The following is a 24774-nucleotide window of genomic DNA, read 5'->3' as shown; positions in this document are numbered from 1 at the left end:
TTTTATTCTCAGCTCTGAGGCCTTGATATGAGTGCATATGTTATAAATGCTTTCAACACATGAATATCACACATAACCCTCCCCACTCCGAGATTCTGCTTGGTTAAGGTTTGCTGTGTTTAAGTATATGTTACCCAGCGCTCCAAACGACCACTACACATTTCCCAGTTCTCTCTCTGCACCTGCCTGCATTGTCAGCAGCCAGAAGTATTGCTACATCTGGGAAAGCGAGCAGGGTGAGTGGGAAGTGAGTAGCACAGCTGCTCACCAGAAATTATGTGAAATTGCAAAGGTCACATACGGCCCTTTACACACTGACTGAAGAGCTTTTACTGAAAACTGTATCAATGGTGAAACCTGAGGGTGCTGCTTTACTTACCCCTTGAGTCATGGATCTCTAGCTGGAAGCCCCAAATTGAGAGTTACTACTTATATTGCAAACAAGTGAATCTGCGACCTGATTTTTAACTACTGAAACCTGGCCTTTCATAATAGAAGCTGGTAATCAGTAGTCCTATCAGAGATGGTACACATGGAGTCCACTTGCCAGAACAGTTGTACTCAGACTGTTTGATAATGCCTATTGCCAGGGGATTTTGAGAACATGTAGAAATGAACCCCATTCCTCTCTCCCTCCTGTCGTGATATGTTGTTTCCTCCATTCTGTTTCACTACTAGCCCCCATCTGTCCATGTGACTTTCCTCTTTCCTGTTCCTTGTGGATCTACACCCTCCACTACCCCCTGCAAGCCACCCTTCTCATCTCTGCCATTTTGAATATGGGCTGGGCACATTTTGCAGAGCCCCTGACAGACTATGCATGTTTTTCAAAAAACAATGGCTAACTATACTCATTTAAGCTAAGCACATGGCACAGGCCCCACTCCAGAAAATGCACTTCTAGGTAAAAAACAGAAATAATACATATTATCTGTAACTCTGCATGTATGGATTTCATATCTGCCTCCTTCTGTGTTCTTTGGACAATATATTTAGGTATATTTAAGTATATGCTTAAAATATATAAGTATACTCTTGGAGATATGAAACTTCTGCATGAATCTGGAAGTAAAAGAGCTAAAAATTCTCTATGAAGGGAATAATTAAAATGCTTTAAATTAATATATTATCTTTTAAATTCCTTGTATGGTTTACACCAAACTTTCCTGACAGCTTCTGTCCTAAAATAAATTACAGCATGTAAAAATTCAGATAGGTTGGCTTTAAATAAAGCAAAGGGATTTTAAAAAAAAAAAAAAAACAAACCAAAAAACCAGCAACTCAAAACAGGCATATAGAGCACATTAGCTTCAACCTCTCTGTAACTCAAGGACCAAAACTTGAACCACACCAGTCTCTAATGATTATACTCAGTAACAAATTATTAAATGTATGTTACACTTACTCTACGAAATGACACTACATAGAATGTATCTTCCCTTCTGTCAATAGCTTCAAGAAAATCTTGGTAACTCCTTGGAGAGGCATAGTATACCTGCAGCTCGTTTCCCGAGTTCCGGCTGAAATACAGGGAGAAAGAAATAGATTTGGAGATGAGAAAGATTATAATCTTAGTGAGGTACAAACTTCAAAGGCCCAGTTTTCAAGGAAGCTCACCATCCAGCAGCACACATTTTGTTCTTGGTGGGTATAAGGGCATTCTGAACAGCGATGCACAATGAAAACTGCTGAATAACAGACTCATTTGACAACCTAGCTGTAAGAAAGTTTGCTTGAAAATGCAAGGAAAAATAAGAAAGGCAGAAGCAGAACCAACATTAGGACCCTATGTACTAATATACTTGTATAAAAAAAATGCAGCTCCAGATCAAACGGACAGAATCACATAGTTTGTGTGGGGGAGAAAAATAGTTTCAGTAGGAAAACAGTCCTAAAAGCTTAAATGGAGTATTTCAATTTCCATTTCAAAATTGTATTTTGTTTACATTTTCCCATCAAATAAAATTTTTTAAAAAAATTTTTAAAAAAAGTGAGAAAGAAACATTTCACCTTGACTAAAACAAAATATTTAGATCTAATTGAAACAGATTTCTTACAGTTTTTGATTTCTCGGGAGGGAAAGAAACCCAAAAGCAGAAGGGGAATGTTCATGTCAACTTAAAGCAAAATCCAATTTTTCAATTTAGCCAGTGAACTGAAAAAAAAAAAAAAATCAATTACACACCTCTGGTCAACAGTCTTTTATAATTATAGATTTAGAAATAAATAGGGGATAAGAGTTCTCCAGTCTTCTTAAGATACTGTAAGCAAAAATACTGGGCAGTCTGAAGATAAGCATTGTCATTGGACTTGCAAGTAATTTCCACCTTAGTGGTGTACCATCTGTGGTGCCACAACAAAATACTATAACTATTACAAAGCAGGGTTATATTCAAATACCCAAGAAACCTTGGGTGAAACTATAAAATGCAGTTTTTGTAAAGTCTTTCTTTTCTCAAGGGCAAAGAGAAACCATGGAAGATTTTGTCCTCAAATGTCTGCCTGTAGCTGGTTATTACCACTGAGATGACATTCCTGATTTGGGGGGAAGGCAAAGAAAGGGCTACTACTTTCCAAATCTCAGTGGGGAAATATTACCCTTCCCCATCCCCTTTACATATTCCACAATGCATTCTGACCTGACTTGTTCCTCTTTGCTCTTGGCCTGCTAAAACTGGAACTCAGAGCAACACTATATTATGTCTCTTCCTTCCAACTTTTCCTGTTCCTTAAGAGGGGATACTGAAAGTTCATCTTTCTCCAATGCAGAGTATGTAGGGAAATTAGGAGCAGATCAAGACAAACCAGGAAACAGAAGACAAAGCTATTTTGTCTCCGCCTTTAATTTTTGTGGTCCTACTTCAATGCCAGCCTTCTGTTTTGGGAAGTCTTTGGATGCTCTAAAGGAGAAGCTGTCTTTCTTTTATTGCAGTTGCTGCATTTAGGAACTCTCTTGTAAGTGCCCAGCTTGTCCTGCTTAGGAAATGGATACATGAATGGCCTTCATCCCCAAGACTGCCTCTATGTTTTCCTCCAAGGCTTTACACTTAGGAGCAGGCTAAGCAAGAGGAGGGTTTTGAAGAATCACTGGTAAAAAACCTGAGGAAGAAGACAAAGTAAAACTGTAGTATGGAAGCACCCTTAAATTTATTTGCCCCAGAGAAAGAAGTGATAATTGTTCAAATACATAAAATTCATAAACATCTCTTGTAGGATAATAATTAGGCCTGTAAATATAAAGAGAGCCTGAGGCAAGATCAGAGAGCAGGATGGGGGTATTCAGAGGTAGGTCATTTCAGGTAACAAAGCCTAAGATAGTAACAAAATAGAGTATCTAGTCCTAACCAGCGCAGGTAAAGAGAACTTGTCCTGCCTTACCTGACACTTGTATCTGTATATGGCACGGCCATCAGCTGTGAATCTGCATTCTCCCTAGGGGAGCTCTGAAAATGGGACAGATAACATATGTCACACAAAAGGAAAGTAGCAAGCATTCTCCTTGGCATCCACACTGCACTGAGAACAAACACAAGTCTCCAGCAGAGCATGAGAACAGACTGGCCTGCAGCACAAATCTAAGGGCACTTGTACACGTGGTTTGGGACATGGCGCTGGGCACTTTAATTAGTGAGTCGTGCTAATTAAAAGCACCCATGCATGACACTGCACACAACTTGACATCTGTGGACATTTAATAGTAAATGAAGTTAAACTAAATTGATTTAGTTACAGCAAAGACAGCCCAGAATTATATTACCTTCAGACTGTAAAAAGAAGAGAATCTCTGAGAGACCAGAGATGGAAATCAATCCTAGAGAAACTTTTTTTGTTGAGGGCTTCTGACTGACTGTTCTGGAAGATCTTCATACAACCCCAAACTCGTACAGAAATGCACTCAAGCAGTGTGTCAGCACCACAGCTGATACACTGCCCAGGAGCTCTGGAATCAGTGTGCCAGAGATGAAGGAAGCCTACTGGGTCATATCCACACTGCTCTGCCAATGTTCCCTGCACCACACTTCCAGTGTCTGTCAAATTTAGTTTGAAGTGTTCCAGCCTGGGGAGTGGGGGAAGGATCTACCACTTCCCATGGAGGACCAATAAGAGGAAACTGAGGCTTAATACTTAATAAAGGTTTCCCAAGGAGTGCATCTCATTGCCCAGGTTTCTTCATTTCAATCTCTTAAGTGCTGCATTAAGATCTCTTCATTAAGAGAGACATTTGGAAAGCCTGCAGATACTTAACTTCACTGTCAGTGTGCCATGTAACTGAAAGTGGCTTTAAGAATAAACCGCAAATACAAATCCCATTAATTCTGAATCCACACTATCGCCAACAATTTATTCATTTGGCAATGTCTGAAAGCATGAAATAGGAATCCCTGAACAAAAACACTTCAGCTGCGGCCCATAATAGTAAGCACAACAGGTTTGCTCAAAGGACTGCATATTTTTGACTAAAGATGATAGCAATTAAAAAAAAAAACCCTACATTTTTTGTTGTAGCTTTATTGACAGAAATATGATTTTTACTGTTTTTTGACGCATTTCTTAATGGAAAATTTGTGCTTTTTCTGTGTATGACTCAGACCTATTTGCAATTTTTTACAATTTTGACCAATATTTGATTGGCGAATTGATTGAACTTTATTTGACAGGTCATATACCCAACCCTAGTTTACTGTCGTTCATATTTAATCACTACACCCCTGTGCACCTGTGTTCAGAGTCTTAAGGAGAGTCTATACAGCTTATAAAGAGAGAACATTTAGTCCTACTGGACTTTTCTGAAGTAAGAGAAGAGAAAATTCCACTTAACAGATATCAACAGATTCTAGTCAGTTAAAAACCATTCTACCGTTATCTTTTGTCCATTCATCCTATTTTATTATATAAGCTGAAAAATCTATTACATGAGCTGAAGGATTTATCACCCTTCAGTCTCACCAGCTGCTTTCAGTAAGGATTTCCCAAACATTTTCCTAGTTTAATACAGAGCATCTTCTGAACTATCCCCATTCCATTTATAACATCCCTGCAAAAATGGCAGGCAGCAGGTGTTTACATAAAGAAAGGTGGTTTACCTTAATCTAACAGCTGTAAATTTAGAAGGAGAAGCCTGCACCGTAGGATTCAACAAGTTTTTGTGGACAACATTTTTGGAAACTTTTTGCTTAGATAACTATATAAGATTCACAGTTCACTAGCTTCAGTGTTGATTGCCTTCAAAGTATGTACTGTCTAGAAAAGCTATGTGGACAAAAATCAAGTTTGCAAGGTCAAATCTCAACAGTTAAGAACCAGCACTGAGGTTGCCTCTGTGGTCATAATTTGGACAGTGTACATCCTTATCTTCCTTGAATTTCTTTCTAACCTCTGCCGTGTTTTACTATCTTGTGCACTTAATGAAGGCAGGAAATTATAGAATAAAAGGCTAAGTAAGCCTATAACTGGATTGCATAATGCACATGCACAAAGAGGCAGAAATAAGGTTGCCTGGGCAACATTAATTTTGGCTCGACCATCAATTCCTGATTGCTGGTGTTGCAAACATAATGCTCTTTTACTACAGGAAACCCTTGGCATTTGCAGTTTCAAATATTTGCAAATGCTGAATCTGCATTTTAAATATACTTTAAACACTCCTCAGGAGCTCCGCGCTTGTTGCCGCTGCACTCCCGCCGCTGGAGCTGTGTCTCCCTCCCCCTCAGGAGGCACTGCGTTCATGAACTCAGTGCCTTATCTGCAGATTTCACCATTCGCAGGGGTAGGTGAGAATGTATCCCCTATGAATGGCGAGGGTCGCCTGTACACTAAGCTCTCACATCACATGCTCCTAAATAAGATGTACACCTTTTTTTAACTCATTCTGGCTTCCCCACAAAAAGATTTTTCTATAAATGTGGTCACATGAAACAGGGACAGAGCCTAATTTTCAGCTCACTCACCCTCCCTTTTCTGCTCAGGCAAAAGTTTTAAAGCCTCAGCTGCTCAGCCAAAAGCTGTTGACCATTCTGCGGTGGCTGTAAAAGTGTTAAAACTATAGCTGTTGCTGAAGACTGAATTCTGCCCCTCCCTCCATTTAGCCAGCTGGAGGGGGAAGAGAAGGAAAGAAAGCAGGAGCCATTTCACAACATCTCTAGGCTCCTATTAGGGGCAGAAAATCTGTTTAAGACCCCAATTTTGGAGGGCTATTTTTGGGAAAAAGATGCACATGGTAGATGAGTAAATAGTGTCTTCTCTGGCTTTTTAAATGCAAGCTGTACACTAGAACCACACTGATTTCTTCATGATTCATCAAGATGGATCTGAACTAGGAAGTTCAGATCCACAGCCTAAATCTCTATTTGAAATAAAGGAAAAATTGGCAAGCAGAATAGGTTACCATCTGTGTACACCAGGCAGCAGAGGGGGACAATAGACAATGGCTTGCACAGCAGGGGAATACTAGATCTCTAGCAAAATTCCTACCTTCTATTTCTGGCTCTGAAAAGAAGTGTGATGCAAAGGTTACAGATACTATAAACAGTGTAAACCAGAAACTGCTAGTCTCCACTTCAAGGTCCCTCATGGCCTACCCTTCTTTCCTGTAGTCTCTTATTTAGTCTCTGAAGCTTGATTTCTGCCCTAAAACCCACCATGGTGCCAGTCTCCATCACCTAGTTACTAGGCTTTCAAACAAGTATCTTTTGTGTTTTCTTCTATGCTGCCTCTCAGTGGAGAGGAGCTCCCTGTAAGCATCTACAAAGCCACCTCACTATCTTCTTTCAAAAGCCTCTGTAAACCTCTCCTTTTTTTTAATAACTACTAAAATCTTGCCAGTTGAACCCCTGATGCATTGAGGCCATTACTTACCATGCTGACCAATACTGTTTTCTTGTACTGGCTCCTCTGTCTGTCTCCATCTGTTCTCTTGTCTTATATTGTAAACACGTTGGGACAAGGATCATTTTTTGTTCTGTGCTTGTACAGCATCGAGTATAGCCCTCATCCCTGACTAGGGTGCCTAGGTTTTAGAGGTGCAGCCGAATCTGAACAGCCAAGACCAAGCAAGACAGAAGACTGGAAGGGTAGAGGAGTCTTGCCTGTCTGGATCTCCTCACTCCAGCGGTGCTCCAGCTGTTATTGTAACAGTCCAGGCTTGGGAAGTTTCTGCTGGGGGAGAGGCAGCGGTATGTGCTCCCCAAGGCCTGCTTCTAGTGCTCTGTTCACTCCCCACAGGCACAGGGCTATGCCTCCTGTGGCAAAGCCTCTGGGGGGATGGTGGAGAGAAGAGGGGGCAATACCCCATCTCCCTCCCAGCCAGATATACAATTGGTCATGGTGCCATGCCTGCCTGGCTTCTACACATGGATAGCACAGGGCTGTCCTGCTGTAGTAGACTCCTAGGGTTTTGGGGCCATACTGGTGCCCTAAGTTGGCGCCCAGGGCTGGCATCCCACTCTCCCTTTCTAGTTATTCTACTACTACATTAAAACTCCACCACATTCAAGCACATTGATTTTCCACAATCGCCCTTTGGATAAGGCTTACACCTGCCATTAGAAAAAGGCTTTTCCTCCCAGCTCTACCAAAAGTGACTCTGGACAACTTCCTGTTGAGAATAATATGGTACTTGTCCACCTCCTTAGGGGTGGTGTGGGGCCTTGCTCACTAATAAGAGCTGGAAAGGGCACAGAATTAACACTGTCCCTCTATGGGAGGTGTCTTCATGGCTTATGGCTTAAGCACGGATTCCTGCAATAAATGATGGATGCATCTCTCTGAAGTTCTAGTTTTGTGGCAACCTTTGCAAGCAGCAGATTGAGGCATTAGCCTGCATTCATGATGTTTCTGAAGAAAGGGGTCAAGAGCATGGTCCTTGCAGCTAGAATCTTTTCAGATTTTAGCAACAAGCCTTTAAAAAGCTTTACTGAGCATGGGATAATAGAGATTTCAGATTGTGACTAGAGAGTATAACTATGCCAAGTCTAGAAGGATTTCCACAAAGTCAGACAAAAGCACTCCCCTTACCCTAAGACCTTTGCCTTACCATATTTTTAAAGTTCCTAATCAAAAACATGCAAGTGCTAAAAATTTTCAAAGAAATGGCTGAAATAACAACACCACCCCCATACTAGCAAAACATCGGGTTTTTTAAGCTCATTTTTAGAAATACTGTACCTGGACCAATTTTGATGAGAAAAAAAAAGTTCTGTCCAAAACAGAATTAGCTCGGAAAATTTCAGCTCGACTTCTCAAAGGTCTGGCAAAATCACCAGCAATTGAAAATAGCTGCTTATAATGGAAAGTGTTGGGCAACCTTAACTACAGGCATTACTGCCAGTTCTGCCTCTAATAACAAGTGCAGAAAAGTAAATGAGATAACTGTAGATAAAGGTAACCATATGTATTATGTTAAGTAAAAAAAGATTTACTGTCTCACCACTGCTCTTTGGCTCTTTCTTTTAAATTTATTTTTGGTGATTTTATTATTCACAAAAACACTCAACTAATATATAAGCATGAATGGAACTATCTGCAAGTTTCCTTCACAGCTCTTGTAACACTCTTTTGTCCTCATCTCCCAAGCCCACTACTATTCAGTTCTGGCTTCCCTTGAACAGGTGTTGCAGGTCTGCGGCTATTAATCCTGACACCGCTCACTTTGCCACCAAATTTCATACTCATGGGGAACCCCACAGATGAGATGACACACATCTGTAGGCTGTATTTTTGACAGCTAGTTTAGACACAGATGATCCTGCCATGAGTAAGGGGGCTGACAAGATAACCTTCTGAGGTTCTTTTCAGCCCTGTTTCCATGAGAGTTGATCACAGTTGCAGAAATTAACTTGTCCTGTTATTGAATCAACAGTGGTAAGCAACCTACCTGGACAACCCGTGCTTTTTGCTGCTGGTTTTTTGACAATCGTCTAGAACGTGTCCTTTCCACTTCATGTCTATGAACCCACCCTCGAAGTTCATGATTTAACCTGTAGAATGAAGCATTAATTTAGCCAGATCTTTAAAAAACAGTAACAGAACATCCTAGGTTTTGGCCAACATTTTAAACATCTATTTGAAAGATCTTTTGAATTACTGTTTTGTTTCATGAGTTTTAAACTTTTTGTCATGTTAGTTTCAACACTGAGGCATGAGTTTTAGTCACAAGATCAATGTTAACAGAGAATCGATAGCTAAATATCTAGAAAGAGTAGATACCAGACTGACTGATCTTTTTCCATTTAAACTGGGTCTCGTACATTCTTTTCCTTAAAAAATAATCTTAAAATTACTAGGGAAATGGAAAACTGAAATCACAAGTCTATTAGTTAAGAGGATAAACTTGGGTGAAAGTTTAAAGAGTAAAGGGAATGAAAAAAAAGAAAAAAAAAGATGAATCCATGTTTTCAGAAGCCATACATTTTCATTTTTTCTAGCAAGGCATAAGAGGTAATAGCAAGTTAAAATAGGTCTTTGTTTGCATTATGAAGCTGAATGGGAGAGGCGATAGCCTGAATATTTCAGATACAATAGGTCTTTAAATGTCCTTTATAAGCAGTGTTGGAAGTGAAGAGATATTTGTTTTGACCCATGAAAAAAAGCGATGGTCATCTCCACACAAGCAGATATACAGTAAACTGAATAGTTCAGAGTACTGTTATCTGGCTTCATATTGATTCAGGCTGGATAATGAACAAAAGTGTCATCATTTGATAGCATCAGAATGGATAGGCAAGGGCCACCAGAGAAATGAAGACCCTCCGATAAGGATTTTGTTATGGCTTGGAACAAGATAGGGAGGCGTTTTTCTTTTATACCACTGAAAGATAAAAGAAAAAGCAAGCGACTAAGTTCTCCAGTATGCAGAAAAACCCAGAGACCCCTGGGCAATCAGAAACAATTTTCCATTCAGATAAAGGTTCCTTTTTCAATGGCCTCCTTCTCTCTCCTCTATTAATTCACTCTGCATGAATGCTCTCTACCAGTTTGTCCTTCTCCTTTCATAGGCAACATTCCCTTACCTGGCCCCTTGGAACGGACCTCTTGCTATGTGTAACCTGGCTCCCTGCTATTCCCCTTTCCCTACAACAGAGGGTAGCTTCAGGCCTGCACTTGGCTGTTGCCTCACAGGTTATCTCCCGTCAAAAGGCCCGTGAACACTGTAGGCGGATGCTATTGCAGAGAGTGGGCACTGACCAGAAGGAAGCTAGGAAGATGGCTGCTGAAGTGCCAAGGGAGAAACAATAGCAGCTTTCTGCTGGACAGTCCCAGGATTCCAGTTCCTTAAATGTGTCTAAAGCCCTGGGCAACTTCTGGCCAAAATGGGTTGCTATCAGAAACAGTAGGGGACCTAGGAGAAAACATATGCATCTGCGTGTGCATGCAATTCATAGATGTTAAGGTCAGAAGGGACCTCAATAGATCATAGAGTCCGACACCCTGCATAGGCAGGAAAGTGTGCTGGGTTCAGATGACCCCAGCCAGATGCCTATCTAACCTCCACTTGAAGACCCCCAGGGTAGGGGAGAGCACCACCTCCCTTGGGAGCCCATTCCAGATTTTGGCCACTCTAACTGTGAAGAAGTTCTTCCTAATGTCCAGTCTAAATCTGCTCTCTGCTAGCTTATGGCCATTTTTTTTTGTAACTCCCAGGGGTGCCTTGGTGAGAAGAGCCTCACCTATTCCCTTCTGCGCCCCCATGATGAATTTATAGGCAGCCACAAGGTCGCCTCTCAACCTTTCCTTGCAGAGGCTGAAGAGGTTCAAGTGCCCTAGTCTCTCCTCGTAGGGCTTGGCCTGCAAGCCCTTAACCATATGAGTGGCCCTTCTCTGGACCCTCTCCAGGTTACCCACATCCCTCTTAAAGTGTGGTGTCCAAAACTGGATGCAGTATTCCAACTGCGGTCTAACCAGTCCCCAATAGAGGGGAACTATCACCTCCTTGGTTCTGTTTGTCATGCATCTGCTGATGCATGATAAAGTGCAGTTAGCTTGCTGATCACTTTGCCACACTAACGACTCATGTTCATCTTGGAGTCCACTAGGACTCTGAGATCCCTTTCCGCTTCTGTGCTGCCGAACAGGTCATTTCCAGGTTATTTCCCGTCCAGATGATCTGGAGATTCTTTGGATGGAGTGTCGCCTGAACCCTTGAATTCTTAAACTATTAATGCTGGAGTCTGCTACCAAGGTCCTGGTTTTGTAGTGCTGAGCTGGAAGACAAACCACAAATGCTCCTCTTCTTGTCCATGGAGGAGGCAGAATAGGTGCCCTTAAAGCCCTGTTTAGCTAGTAATTAGGGTCACAGACTATACCTGATAGGTAGTTATCAATAGTTTCTGCTATGGCTCTCATGCTGCAGCAACGTTAAATGAGCATCCTAGGAAATGCAACAGAAATGGGACCTACCATCCAGTCCAGCCACCACCCTCCCTCACTACTGAATATATTATGTGACATTCCAGCATGGCCATTTCATTGCAAACAAGTTTTACAAGTTTAACTACGTGGTTGTGATAACATTTTTGGTTAAACCCATGCAACTTTTCAGCTGACACTCAGACATCAGTTTAAACCAACCTGTCACATAACGGTTTAGCTAGTATCTGTAACTTAAGAGGTGCAAACTAAAATGAATTCTACGTTTAAACAGATGGTAGCGTCCACAGCCAAATGCACTGGTTGAACAGTATAGTGAACTTTTTGTGGAACTGGTGCACTTTCTGTGTATGGACTAGGCCTGAGAGAGGAATCTTTCAGACAAGTAACAGAAAGTTATTGGCAGTCCCTTTCTGAACTCAGCCAGCATACCCAACAGGGTTCCCTTCAGATGTCCATCAGAACCATTCTGAGCTTGCCATCTAATGCTTGTCTTACGTGAAATCAATTTGATGGGCTCCATCCAGAGGGAATGCGTGTCCATACCACTGAAATCGTTAGTGCAGGTGGTATTAACTGGTATTCATGTTAGCAGTTTCAGCAGATGAGTCCAGGATAAAAACACATTAGATAATTATTTTACCTCAAAGGTCAGTGGCATGCTGAAAACACAACATAGAAGTCTTTACTGCCACTGACCGTAACCGTTTTCATGCAGCAAAGAACTCGCACAAAAATTACATACATAAACTAAGAACCCAGACTCAAAAATAGTTATTTGCTAACCTGAGAGACTCCGTCCGGTTGATCAATGGTTTACAGGGTGGTGGAGAAATATATAATAATGGGTCTTCCGTTAAAACCATCAGGGCTTTGTTATCAGAAACAGAATGTTCGGACCTGGAATAAAAAGACGATAACAAATCCCTTAAAAATTTCTTCAAATTTCCTGAGTTAGTGAATATCTACTTGACAGAGAGAGAGAGAGAGAACACTGCTGTCACTCATTCCTATTTTCTCCTTCAAATAGAGAACAATAACTGGCATCTAGCAGCCTCGTACTTTATTCTCTTGCCATCAAGTTCTGCAGCCACCAACACAGGGATCATACACTGTCACCTGGGCTCACAGAATCATCACCACTTCCAAAAACAGACTCAAACTTAAAGAAAGTTTTACAGAATAACATATAACCTTCATATAAGTACAAGAGTGATTTCTGGCTCCCGCAAGTCTTGGGTCTTCCTCCATAGATGCACTTGATCTTTTTTTCAGGAATAGCGGATTTGGTTGATGCTGCCCCCATGTGAAGAGGTCAGAAAGGCAACCTTACAATATGATGGAGGAGAACCATCACTGATCATTTGCTCAGCTACTCCACAACCTGATAATGGGGGAAGACTCCTCTCCAGCTACCCTCACAGCGATTCTTGGAACCCAATCCCAGCTCCTTGGGCTGGATTTGCTCCTTTAGACAAAAAAAAAAAAATCTGTAGCGCTCAGAAACAAAACAAAGAATGCAATTTTTCTGCTGCATCACCTACATCAATTGAGCAGTTTGATCCAGGTTAAGTTTGTAGAGCTCTCTGATTTGGAATGTTCTCCTCTTTAGATCAACTATTTCAAACTTGTCTTGCGCCCAAAGCAATGGTTCAGTTGTTGCTATATTACCCTTGCAGCTGGATTATTGAACTGTGCACAGGACGCAGACACACTGAGGTGTTGCCACTTCACAGTCAGAGGGAGAGACGGCCCCGACCACAGTGAGCAGAAAGATGTTCAAGAATTAGTGACCAAAATCTGTACCACAGACAAAGATGGCCAACTGCCAGGGGCCCAAAGTTATCATCTAATTTTCATATATATTCTAATGATACTTCTTCATGCATTTCAAAATCTATAACACTGCAAACACATAAAAACACAGAACAAAATTCCTAGCCGAAGATTCAGCCTTCTGTGCCCAGTATACAGGGAAGTTTTGGATGAGTGCCTAGTCCTTTGTTCTGAAGAGACAGAATCTGTCATACCATAGGCAGATACAGTGCTTGCTAAATGTCATTTACATACTCCAGTCTTGTAAACCCTCTTTCTGTTTTGGGAGCTTCAGTATATACATACAAGTGTCTGTTGGCTCTGCAAATTCAGAGCATTCCAAGTTAAACCCAATAATTTGACAAAGCATGAATCTTCTGCCCATGAACCATTCACATTAGGGGAGTAATGGTAATTCCATTGACCAATTAAAACAAAAGCCCAAATTAACATTGGGAACAAATGCCTGGGGCAAATGAAAAGCCATCTTTTCATGGAAACTTTTCAGAGGGTTAATAATCCAGCTAAACTTGACAACCCTTTGGATACAAGGGATGCCAACCACAGCAGCTGCTCTGACTCAAAGTTGGAAAAGAAACATTTTTTCTTCTGGTTCAAAAGCCTGCGTCACCAGTATCTGGAGGACCTAACACACTGCATTGGGAAAAACAGGTTGAAAAGTCAGAGTCTACTCTAAACCATTAGGGATCTAAACACTTTAGGTACCTAGGGATGAAAGTCTCATCTCCTAGTTCCTTGGCTACAGAATTATCTGTAGAATGAACAGACACAATCCTAGTATTCAGGTCAATTTTAAAACCTTCAAGAGGTACTTGCTAGATGGCTAAGCCATCAGCAAAAAATCTTTTAAACACCATTTTTTACATCCTGGTGCAAGAATCCTTTAAACTTTCTGACAGAAACCTCGGAGATCCCCAAGGATCCACAAAGAGTCATAAGAAGTAAGGCTGGAAGGGACCTCCAGAGGTCATCTAGTCCAACCCCCTGCCTGGGGCAGGATCATCCCATACAACCATAATCTAAATTCTACATAAGACTACCCTCAACCCTGACACAACATAAACCTACCACCCTAACATGCCACAGGTAAAGCAGGGTTTACCTGTTTCTATAACATATTGTCAATACATGCTCCAGAAATACCTGGTAGAGGGCCACACCCTTGCTACAGAGGAAGGTAAAAACCCCCACAGTCTCTACCAATTTGACCATGGGATAAAATTCCTTACTGAACCCAAATATAGTGATCAGTCTGACTCCGAGTAGAGGGGCAACATCCTTTAGGCAGGAACCTCTTGCTTTGTTCTTAGCAGGAGAACTGGCACACTCCAGTTGAAGTCCCCAGCCTTAGCTATATAGCAGGGCTGTGCAAGGCTTTGGACTGTGCTTCAGATCCGGAGAAGCTTTGGACACTTTGGTGTCCGAAGCAGCATGTCCAGATCGAAGTGCTGGCTTCGTTAGGCTTTCTGAAGCCTAATGAGCCCATGCACCAGTACAGGCTGGGAGCTGACTGGCTGGGCAGCAGCTCTGTAGAAAAGGACCTGGGGGTTACAGTGCACAATAAGCTGAATATGAGCCAGCAGTGTGCCCTTGTTGCCAAGAAGGCTAATGGCATACTGGGCTGTATTTTGGTGGGTGTGTTGCCAGTAGGTCAAGAGAAGTGATTATTACCCTCTATTCAGCACTGTTGAGGCCACATCTGGAATACTGTGTTCAGTTTTGGGTCCCCCACTACATAAAGGATGTGGACAAATTTGAGAAAGTCCAGTGGAGGGTGACACAAATGGTGAGGGGGCTGCAGGACATGACTTCTGAGGAGAGTCTGAGGGAACTGGGCTTATTTAGTCAAGAGAAGAGAAGACTGGGAGGGATTTAATAGCAGCCTTCAACTACCTGAAGGGGGGTTCAAAAGAGGATGGAGCTGGACTGTTCTTAGTGGTGGAGGATGACAGAACAAGGAGCAATGGTCTCAAGTTGCATCACGGGAAGCTTAGGTTAGATTGGGACAGGCAATGATTTTGGGTGGAGGGTCGCTTACCAAGTTTTGACAGGCTGTCGAGGGCCACATTGGTAGCCCTGCCTCTGGTTGCCATCTTATAACCTGAAGTCTGCCCCCTACCTCCTGACCTTTGCCACCAGAAATCCACCCCCTTACCCCCAAAAGTACTCCTTTCAGCAACAGGTTTTGCCATCTCAGAAGCAGAAAAATACCAAATTATATTCTAAAAAGCAAACATCTACAGCATTCATTAACTTGGTATCAAAAAATAGTTTTGACCTGATTTACATGCGTTTGTGTAGTGTATATACAGGTGATTGCACAATAGCTTAAACTGCAGTCTTACTCTTGTATGTTGTAGGTGTGTGGGTATGTGGGGTGAGAGAGCATGTGGGTGGGTGTGGGTGGGTATGGGGTTTGTGGGGAGTTGTGTGCCTGGGATAAGGGGATGGTGGGGGCCTGCATGTATGAGGGGGTGAAGGGTACATGTGTATGGTGGGGTATGCGTGTGGGACTCAGCCTATGAACACACACACACACATGCATGCACATGCACTCCCTGCTTGCCCCCCCGCAACACACACTGTCCTTGCCTGCACACGTAAGTACATGCGCATGCACCAACGCAGCCCCATGCTCCTCGGTTCGGTGATGTAGCTGGCAGCCACGTGGTGCTGGTGCTGGAGCAGGGCTGGGGCAGGAAGGGAGTGAAATGGCTGGGGGTGGGTGGGCCTGGGCTGTTTAGTCCTGCTTGGGCTCATGGGCGCTACTGCCCCTGGCTCTCGACAGCTTTGACAGGCTGCTGGGCCAGATAAATAATAATTTTCTGAATTTTTTAGGGGCCCCTTGGGCTGGATAGAACGGCCGCATCCAGCCCACCAGGCCTGTGGGCCGTATTTTGCCTGCCCCTGGGTTAGATATTAGAAAGAACTTTCACACTGAGGGTAGTGAAACACTGAAACAGGTTACCCAGAGACGTGGTGGAAACTCCATCCTTGGTGGTTTTCAAAACCTGGCTAGATGAAGCTTTGGCTGGGATGATCCAGCTGGGGATGGTCCTGCTTTCAGCAGGGGGTTGGACTAGATGACCTCCTGAAGGTTCCAACCCTAACTTTCTGTGATTCTATTTCCATGGTGATGGTTGCTCTGCGCACCAGTCACAGTTTGTGTATGGGGACAGAACCCAGACTTCCCTAATCCTTTACAAGCACAGATGTTTAGCTAGTAAAGGCTGGGAGAGGGGCTGCAGCAGAATCTGCTGCACACGACATAAATTTTAACTCTTCCAAATGGGAGAAGGGGAGCCTGGAAGGGGAGATAAAGCCCACAGATATAAAAAGTCTTTGGACAAAACGGAAAAGGAAACCCTCAGGCCTGTCTGAAATACCTCTGTGCTATGCTGGGTCCATTACTAAGAATTATACCATGCCCACCCCCCTTTCTGCTCTGTGCTGGAGGGTTTCCTCATCGCAGAAAGGAAACATAATAGGCAAAAGTGTAATAACATCCAGGATCTGTACCCTAGGCAGCAGTAGCCAAGCCAGCAGCAGTGGCTGTGGCAGCTGGGCTGGGCTGGCAGCAGTAGCCATGGCAGCTGTGGCAGCATGTGTGCTGGTGCCCTGGTTGCCCACTGCTCATTAGGCTACTAAGTATAGGCAGCTTAGACTGGCCTGGAACATGCTCTCTCACCCTAATACTGATTTTGGGCTCTTGGTCTGGATTGCGCTTGTGTGTGGCCAGCAACCAGAGCTACTTTAAGCTACACTACCTCATGTCCAGGATTTGGCATGTACCGTGGGAGCAAGTGGGCAGAATGTGCTTGCCAGGAGTGGTCCCAAGCACAGCACAGAGGAAGTAAGCCTTGCCGCCAACCATTCCAACTAGAATCCCAACCATAAAGGAGTGAGAAGAGGGAACCAGACCTCTGTTTCCAGACACCCTAAGGAACCACTGAAGTTTTTTCTCTCAGGCTTCCTGAAGGGGAGGCATAAGAGCAACCAGGCTGTTTCCCTCAAATGTGGGGTAGCAGAGAAGGCTGTCCATGTAGAAGACCTTGTCAGAGACCTCCCACGACCTTGGAACTACAGTGCCTTCCTAGAGGAAGACTATGGAGGAAGCCCATAAGCACACGGGAAGTTCTGCCTTGGTGCTTTGTTTCAGGCCGGTAGCTCCTGATCACTCAGCTTTTTGTTCTAATGCTCGAGTAAAAAAAAAAAAAAAAGTAAAAAATACTTATGGTTACACCCAAAAAAAGATTTAGGCATTGCAGCACTCAGCATTGTGATAAATAACATAAGTACCTCACAGCTCAGTGAAATCCACAGCCCTGAGGTAGGCACCCAGCCTTCCAATACAACAGGGCTGTCCAAATTCTGAGCGACTGGGAGTCACAGGCCTTCTGGCCACAGGCTGCATGCCACATAGGCCACACACTGCACCATGCTGTGTGGACTCCTCTTCCTGTACCAAGGGAAAGCCCTAATATGCTGCACTGGTGCCCCCATGCTGTATGGGGTCCCCTCGAGGATCCACAGTTGTGGATTCCCTCACTCCTATGAGCCATGCAACTGGGTCTCCAGGTGCAGGAAGTGGAAGCCAGAAGAGGGAGGGAAGAGCCTGGTAACTCCAGCAGCTGGAGAACAATGGGGACAGCAGCACAGGGACCAGGAGCCTAGGGGCTACATATGGCCTGCAGCCACCAGTTGGACAGCCCTGCCATAGAACACAGAAGAAGAGTCAGCGGCATGTGCATAGGACTCTCAGAAGCCAGTGTTCTGAGTGGAGAGCACCCAGAACTACCCAGGAGGAAATACTGACGAGAGAGTGGGTTTAGATTCTCAAAAAAGACAGGTGCCTAAATCCACTCTGGATTCACAGCCATGAAAGCTCTCTGGGAGTCAGGCATCTAATCCACCCTGTTCCCACAAACAGCCCAATAAAACATAGAACTTTAAGTCATCTTGAGCTGTTATGAGACTTTAGCTCCTAAATGCCCCAAGTTTCTTTTTCAAATGGAATTTATGGGACTTTAAGAAACCTTCACCCATATTTTCCTTTACTTTTCTTCCTATCTTGCCTCATCTTCCACCTAAGGATAGCCAGAAAGAAGGAAAAAGCAACAGAAGGGTCCAAGCTTACCAAGAAATAAGGTAAAAGTGACTGGAAGGAAAGGGGAGGTGGTGGATGGGGCATGCTTTCCTGAGTGAGCCAGTCTCTATTCCCCAGTCACATAATTCACCATCTCAAATGTACCACATAGGATACAGAGCCTTTAGCATAGCCACGTAATGCTAAGGCATTAAAATGTTCCTGATTTATTGCCTTCTTTCCATATGGCAAAGTCTATTAGTGCATTCTGCACATCTGTGGCTGGCTTTGTTCAACCAGCCGGAAACACTCTATTGGAAAAGAAAGATCTGATAGGACAAATCCGGTGAGGGAGGGGAAAAAACCCATGAGCTGGATTCAGCCAAGCTCCAATCTGGAGGCAATTAAATGTACACTCATACACTGCCTGCTGGAGATCTATAAAGCCTTAAAGTGACTATGTCAATTGAGTAAACCTCTGCAAATGACCCATAAAAATATTAATGGATAATATAAAAAGTATTCACTGGGAATTGCTGGCAGGAGGTACTGGACCAGATTATAACCATACTCTCCTGGTGTGCACTAATATAGATCACAAGCATATATAAAAGCACAGGGATGGATTGAGAGGTTTCTTACTAAGTGCCCTGCACACCAAGCTTAGGATCCAGTCCTTTCCTTTGTTAATGTCTTGAACTGTACTGACCTTATCTTGAGCTCCTGAGAAAACAAGTATCATAGAAGGGCTGGAAAATTTGGAAATCATTAACATTAATAAGTAGGAAAACTAAGAGGAAGAAGGAGGGTGATTGGATAGGCTTTATAATGTCAGATGATTATCTGCAGACGGTCAAGGACAGAGCATGCACATATACATACCATCTCCCCATTCACCCTCCTACATAAAGCTTAGCATGGTAAGATTGGCAAAGTGCATTCCACTGAGGAATTAAGCACTGGTCACTAATGGAAACAAAATATCAAGTTCAGTAAGGCCGATGGTCCAATTTGTTTTGGAAAATCCTGTGGTCCTTTGTATGTTAATAGAATGCAAGACAGTGTAGAACTTTGCTATTTTCTTTTTTGGCAATATTTAAAGGAGAATCCATGGAGCATATATTGCAAGTATCAAGCTACAATGGTGAGCAGTTTGGGTTTTTCTTTTTGACTGGGGGGGTAGTTCATTTTGTTGTGAAAGTTATGAGTAAAAAGAAGATACAGAACACTGAAGAACTTTTATATCAGAATTACTGCTTTGATCACACCCACCCTTTAAAAAGACATCAGCTCGATAGCTCAAGAACATCTCATTTAAATAAAAGTGCCCTGTAGTCCCAGAGATTCATGTCATTCGCAACCATACTGTAGATTTATATTAGATGACTTCATTAGCGTAAGAAAAATATCAGAAACAGCATATTTGTGCCAGGAGAAACTAGTGATGAATATACACTGCAAGAGAAAACAAGGCAGAATATGTTTTCCATCTACCAGAAACAGGTGGGTCTATTGCTGCCCTCTAGACAAATGCAGACCACCTATCATATTTCAGGGGGCCAAACATGTAAAAGCCTACTTTCTTTTCTGGTGATGTTTAGAGGAGTAGACACATAGCATAGTTTCAGATGTTAACTAAGTAACCACTAGGGCTGTATGAAGCTTTGGTCGCCGATTCGATTCGGAGGAGATTTGGAGGCAGAATCCAAATTGAATCAGGAGACCCATTAATCTCTCCGAATCAAATTGGAAGCCTCCAATTTGATTCAGAGAGATTTGATGATTTGGCCATAGACACTTCTATGTTTTTTCTGTGTACCTCGCAGTACCAGGTGTGGCTCGTGTACAGTGAGATGGCAGGGTGAATGGAGCATTCCATGGGAGCGTGAGGGGGGTCCCTCGCGCACTGGGCGGTAGACCCAGAAGTGGACTGGAACTTCCGCTGCACAGCACGTGGGGGGACCCCCCTGCACTCACGTGGGACACTTCATCTGCCTCACCATCTCAGGGTTTACAAGCTGTGCCTGGTACCTTGAGGTACGTAGAAAATGCTGTGTCTATGGCCAAATCACCGATTCTGTGAATCAGAATTGAATCTTTAGATTCGGCCGAATCGAATTGGGACAGTGATCGGAATCAGTGAATCGAAACACTGTCCCCTGAATTGGGCCGAATTTGAACTGAATAGTGCCTGCTTTGCACACCCCTGGTAACCACTAGGGGCTCACTGATAGAGATTTTTGGGGCCAATACCAATAGCTGATTTTTACGGCATACTGGCTGATACTGATCCGATTTCTAATATGGCTGTGTCCAGCTGGTAAGTCTGTTGTGGTGGAAGGGGAGGGGGAGGGGAGGGGCATGGAGGGCCAGATCAACACCCCCCCCACAGTGAGGGAGGGAGTAGGGCTGGGGCTGCCCTGCCGGGGTAGGGCAGGGCATGGGATGGAGCTGTGGCTTGTTGGGCGGGGGGGAGGTGGTAGTGGCTCCCACCACTGCACACACCACACAAGGGCATGGGAGATCATGTGCCCCTGCATCTGCTTGCAGGGCAGCTGCCACCACAGGCCAGGGTTTGGCTGCACCAGGCTCTTCCCAGCAGCGGCTGGGCTGCACTTGAGGCGGAAGGTGGCAGGGGCTGCAGCCACCCCAAAAATCTCACTGTAGTGTTTCCATAGCCTCCCTCCCGGTGCTGTTGCCACCTATCCTGAGCGCAGCCTAGCCCCCACCAGGAAGAACGCAGTGCAGCCCCGGCTCCAGCCTGCAGCGGCAGCCTGACCTGTGCCCCCGCAGCCGCAATCCACATCCTGCACAGAACAGACAGCACACGCACCCCACCCCTATGCCCTCCCAGGGTGTGCGCAGTGGTAGGAGGCACCCTCCCAAACCTGGACGAGCTGTGGCTCTGACCCATGTCCCAACCAAGCTAGGCAGCGTCTGCCCCAGCCCCTGCCCCAGGCTCACTCTCTCCCTCACCATGGGGGCGTTGATTTGTCCCACCACCCACGCCCTTCCACCACAACTGACTTACCAGCCGCCTGCAGCTCTCCAAACTGCTGGGCTGTGCTCCTTGCTGCCTGAGTGCCGTGCTGTATCTGCATGCATGCACGGGCATTTATTGGCCAAATTATCAGCAACATCAGGCCGATTTCTGATATAGTCAATTTTCTTTATATCGGTCTCAATCCAATATTGGACCAATGTATTGGTGCACCTCTAGTAACCACCTTCATGCACATGAAGATGGGGTCTCAGGCTGCTGCTAAGATGCTGATATAACAGATAGTCTGACAGAGCCTGGATCTCTCTGAACTCCAGAGTGCCAAGACACGCAGTAAACTAGTTTATTCTCAATATCAAACCTCATCTCAGAAACAGGAGAGATCTTTAAACGCGGAGGTCTTGTAAAGTTCAGTCCACTCAAATATGTGCATTAGAACAGCTGCAGTGCCCTTGAGACAAATAGGCCCTTGAGACAAAAGGGTTGTTTTCCAGCATTTGAAGCTGAGAGGTAGGTGAAAGCAGCATGGCCAGCTTCAAGTATGCAAGAAGTGTGAGAATATTATTAAAAACTTAAGACAAAGTGGAGATCTTTTCCTTTCCTTTGAGTCGCTGTGTCTTTATGAAGCAAATGCATCCTATACTAGGCTCTACTCTGCAACCAGGAGGGTAAGAAGCTTCCTGTTTATAAAACAAAGCTGAAATTCTCAAACCTTTTCCTTCTAGGAGTCCAGTAAGAAAACTCACTGATTATCCTAACTCCAGTGACAAACAGAGTTAGAAACACTGTGTACAGTAGGTGGGATCCACAGTTGTGAAGGCCCCTCCAATACAGCCATATAAGTATGATTAAGTCTAAATAATTTAAGGAATCAAGCATTCCAGGTACTCCGGTTTTAAGGTTAGCTTCCTAAAAGAGCTAACTCTGCCCCATAAAGTGCAAGGAATTGGAAGGCAAAAAGAAAAGCTTGAAATACCAAGGCTGTCTGGTGTTTTTAAAAGTTAAAAATACTCAGCCTACCTATCACTGCTCTTAGCAATGATGCTGTCAGGAGTTTTCTGAGCTGTGTCAAGCTTCTGGCTAGCTGAGAACTCTAGCAGGTGTCTGTTCCGGTAAGTAGCACTCAGGTTGGGATCAGCTCCACTGGAGTCTCTTTCGAGCAAACTGAAAGGGAAAAATAAATATAAATATGAACATGAACACAAACAAGGGATGCTATACTTACACACAAAGGGCTTGTTGGATTCATTTCTTTAGGGTGGATAACTTTATACCTATCTGACAGTTGTTCTACATGATAAAGGATGAACCATAGAATCTCTCACTTTTGCGCAGAAACTGATTGCTCTTTGACTCCACAAATAAATTCTGGTATTACCAAAGGAAAATGAATTCTGCCTGATATTCAACATGCAACTTGCTTCAAGGTTTTTGGTAGTTTGGTTTTCTGGATTCCCCATAGGTTTTACCTTCTAAGGTGTAATGCAATCTGTGATCTAATCCCTTAAGACACCACCAGATGAAGCGAAGTAATTTTAGTGATCCCCTGAAGTTGTACTTGCATCTTCAAGGTAATACAACTGACAAAACAGATATATAAATACAAACATGGTTCCTCAATATGCAGCAAAAGACACTGCCACCAACTATACTCCCCCCACACACGTGCACTTACCTTCCCACACACACACACACACCATACCCCCCCCCACAATATACAAGAGTAAGACTTTATTTTGAGCTACTGTGCAATTGCCTCTATATACACTACTCAAAAAAAAAACCCCAATCAGAACAAAAATTACTTTTTGAAATAAAATTAAAATACATTACAGTAGATATTTGATTTCTAGTACATAATGTTTTGTTATTTCTAATTTGTTAAAATGATATCTTCTAAAAATTGTGGGTGTGTGCCCCTCAAGAGCTCACCAAAAACTTGTTAAGTGGCTCTCCAGCCAAAATAATTGCCCACCCCTGGCTTAGAGGGTGGGGGATTCTGTACCTAGAATTAACTGTAGCAAAGTCAAGTACATGTGGTTTTGGAGATCCATATGGTAGCAATGTTCTCCAAGAAGCCTTTCCATAGCAAATGTCAATTTAAGTCTCACACTAAGATTTGGTTTAAGACGAAGTATGCAAAAAAAAATCATTTGGAACGAAGTTTTATATTGAACGCCTCTCTCATTCTCCGAGAACACCAGACTATGGATGACTTTCTGAAAAGTGACTGCATTCATGCCTAGAAGTCAGCTGCTGATACTATAATATATGCCAGCTGCTGGGCCCCTTGTTTAACCCATTTCATGGAGCTAGAGGTCAGATTGCTGAAAAGAATGAAAGTACCAAAATGGGCATTTAAGCCCTCTGCTTTTTATTGATCTAGTATCTGTTTTCATGCAAACATGCTCAACTTGCCCACAAAAAGCATCTGGTGAGTTGGAGCATTTTTTTTTTTAAATAAGCCCCTAGACAATGGTTTTATAGATGATGTTGGAAAAGTGCACCATGTATCAGCAATAAATTGGCTGAATATAGCAGGGAAAATCTTTGATTGGTTTGACTGTAAGGGAATGGAAATGGAAAGGGAACAGATCCTAGATCTGTCTCATAGGTGTCTGGATTTTTAGGCTTCATCATATCTAAAAAGTAATCATGTTACCGGGGGGGGATCCAAAGAAGCTGGGTTAGGCATCTTGGATCCCTACAGTGCATGAGAAGAGGCAGGCATCTCCCAGAAGCAAATCAGTGATCTGGGCACTAAAAAGAAAGCTAGCTAGCCAGGAAGGAAAAGCAATTACAGAGGTGTGTCTGAACTCCTGCCCCTTCCTGGAGCACATATACCTGAAATAGGGCAGAAACAATGTTCTTATTAGAGACTTAGGTAGAACTCAGATGCAGCCCCAACTCCATTCTAGACCATAGAACAGATAAATCAGGAGCTGGTACAGACTGGGGTCATTCTGGGCATGCACACAAGTGTAAATGTGCAGACTGAAGTAACAACTGTAATGATATCAAACCATACTGATATCAAGATATTATGAGTCTGTAGTGATACCAGTGTAACAAAAGCATTTCAACTTAAATCCTGCTTCATTCACAGCAAAGTTTGGTAACTAACTTTGTTTCACTACAGCAAGAGTGTCAAACTCATCCTGCCCTTGGGGCTGGATCTGGACAGTTAAAATCCTTACAGGTTAAATACAGACATGGTGGTGGGAAGAGTGGCAGTAGTTAACACAGCCACTGCTTGCCTTCTGCCACTGTCATGCATTACCAACAGTACTCCGTGGTCCAGATTTTAGCAGCAGTCCTACCACCAAATTCCTGGCCCCTCTACCAGCTCCACAGGCCACATGATATGGGTCTGCAGGTTATAAGTTTGACACCCCTGCACTAAAGGACTATGCAGATGTAACTGTTACAGCAAAACAGACAATGAATGCTCCAGAGCAGCAACTTCCACAGCTCCTTCAAAGCTGCC

At 43.5% G+C, this 24774-nt stretch overlaps 1 protein-coding gene across 1 annotated transcript in view; it reads right to left on the bottom strand.

Moving 5' to 3' along the window:
• Positions 1–24774, bottom strand: part of ATF6 (activating transcription factor 6) — a 166345-nt gene that overhangs the window by 85336 nt on the left and 56235 nt on the right. The window contains exons 10-14 of the mRNA XM_019530715.1: positions 22308–22451; positions 12151–12264; positions 8873–8975; positions 3379–3443; positions 1406–1520 (exon numbers count right to left, since the gene is read on the bottom strand). Of these exons, the coding sequence (XP_019386260.1) occupies positions 1406–1520; positions 3379–3443; positions 8873–8975; positions 12151–12264; positions 22308–22451 (541 nt within the window). The remainder of the gene's footprint in view (positions 1–1405; positions 1521–3378; positions 3444–8872; positions 8976–12150; positions 12265–22307; positions 22452–24774) is intronic.

The sequence above is a fragment of the Crocodylus porosus genome, unplaced genomic scaffold (assembly GCF_001723895.1).
Source record: "Crocodylus porosus isolate Cpor-Errol unplaced genomic scaffold, CroPor_comp1, whole genome shotgun sequence".
Classification (NCBI taxonomy): Eukaryota; Metazoa; Chordata; order Crocodylia; family Crocodylidae; genus Crocodylus; species Crocodylus porosus.
The sequence above is the reverse complement of the archived record's forward strand: the minus strand, read 5'-3'. Positions and strand labels throughout refer to the sequence as shown.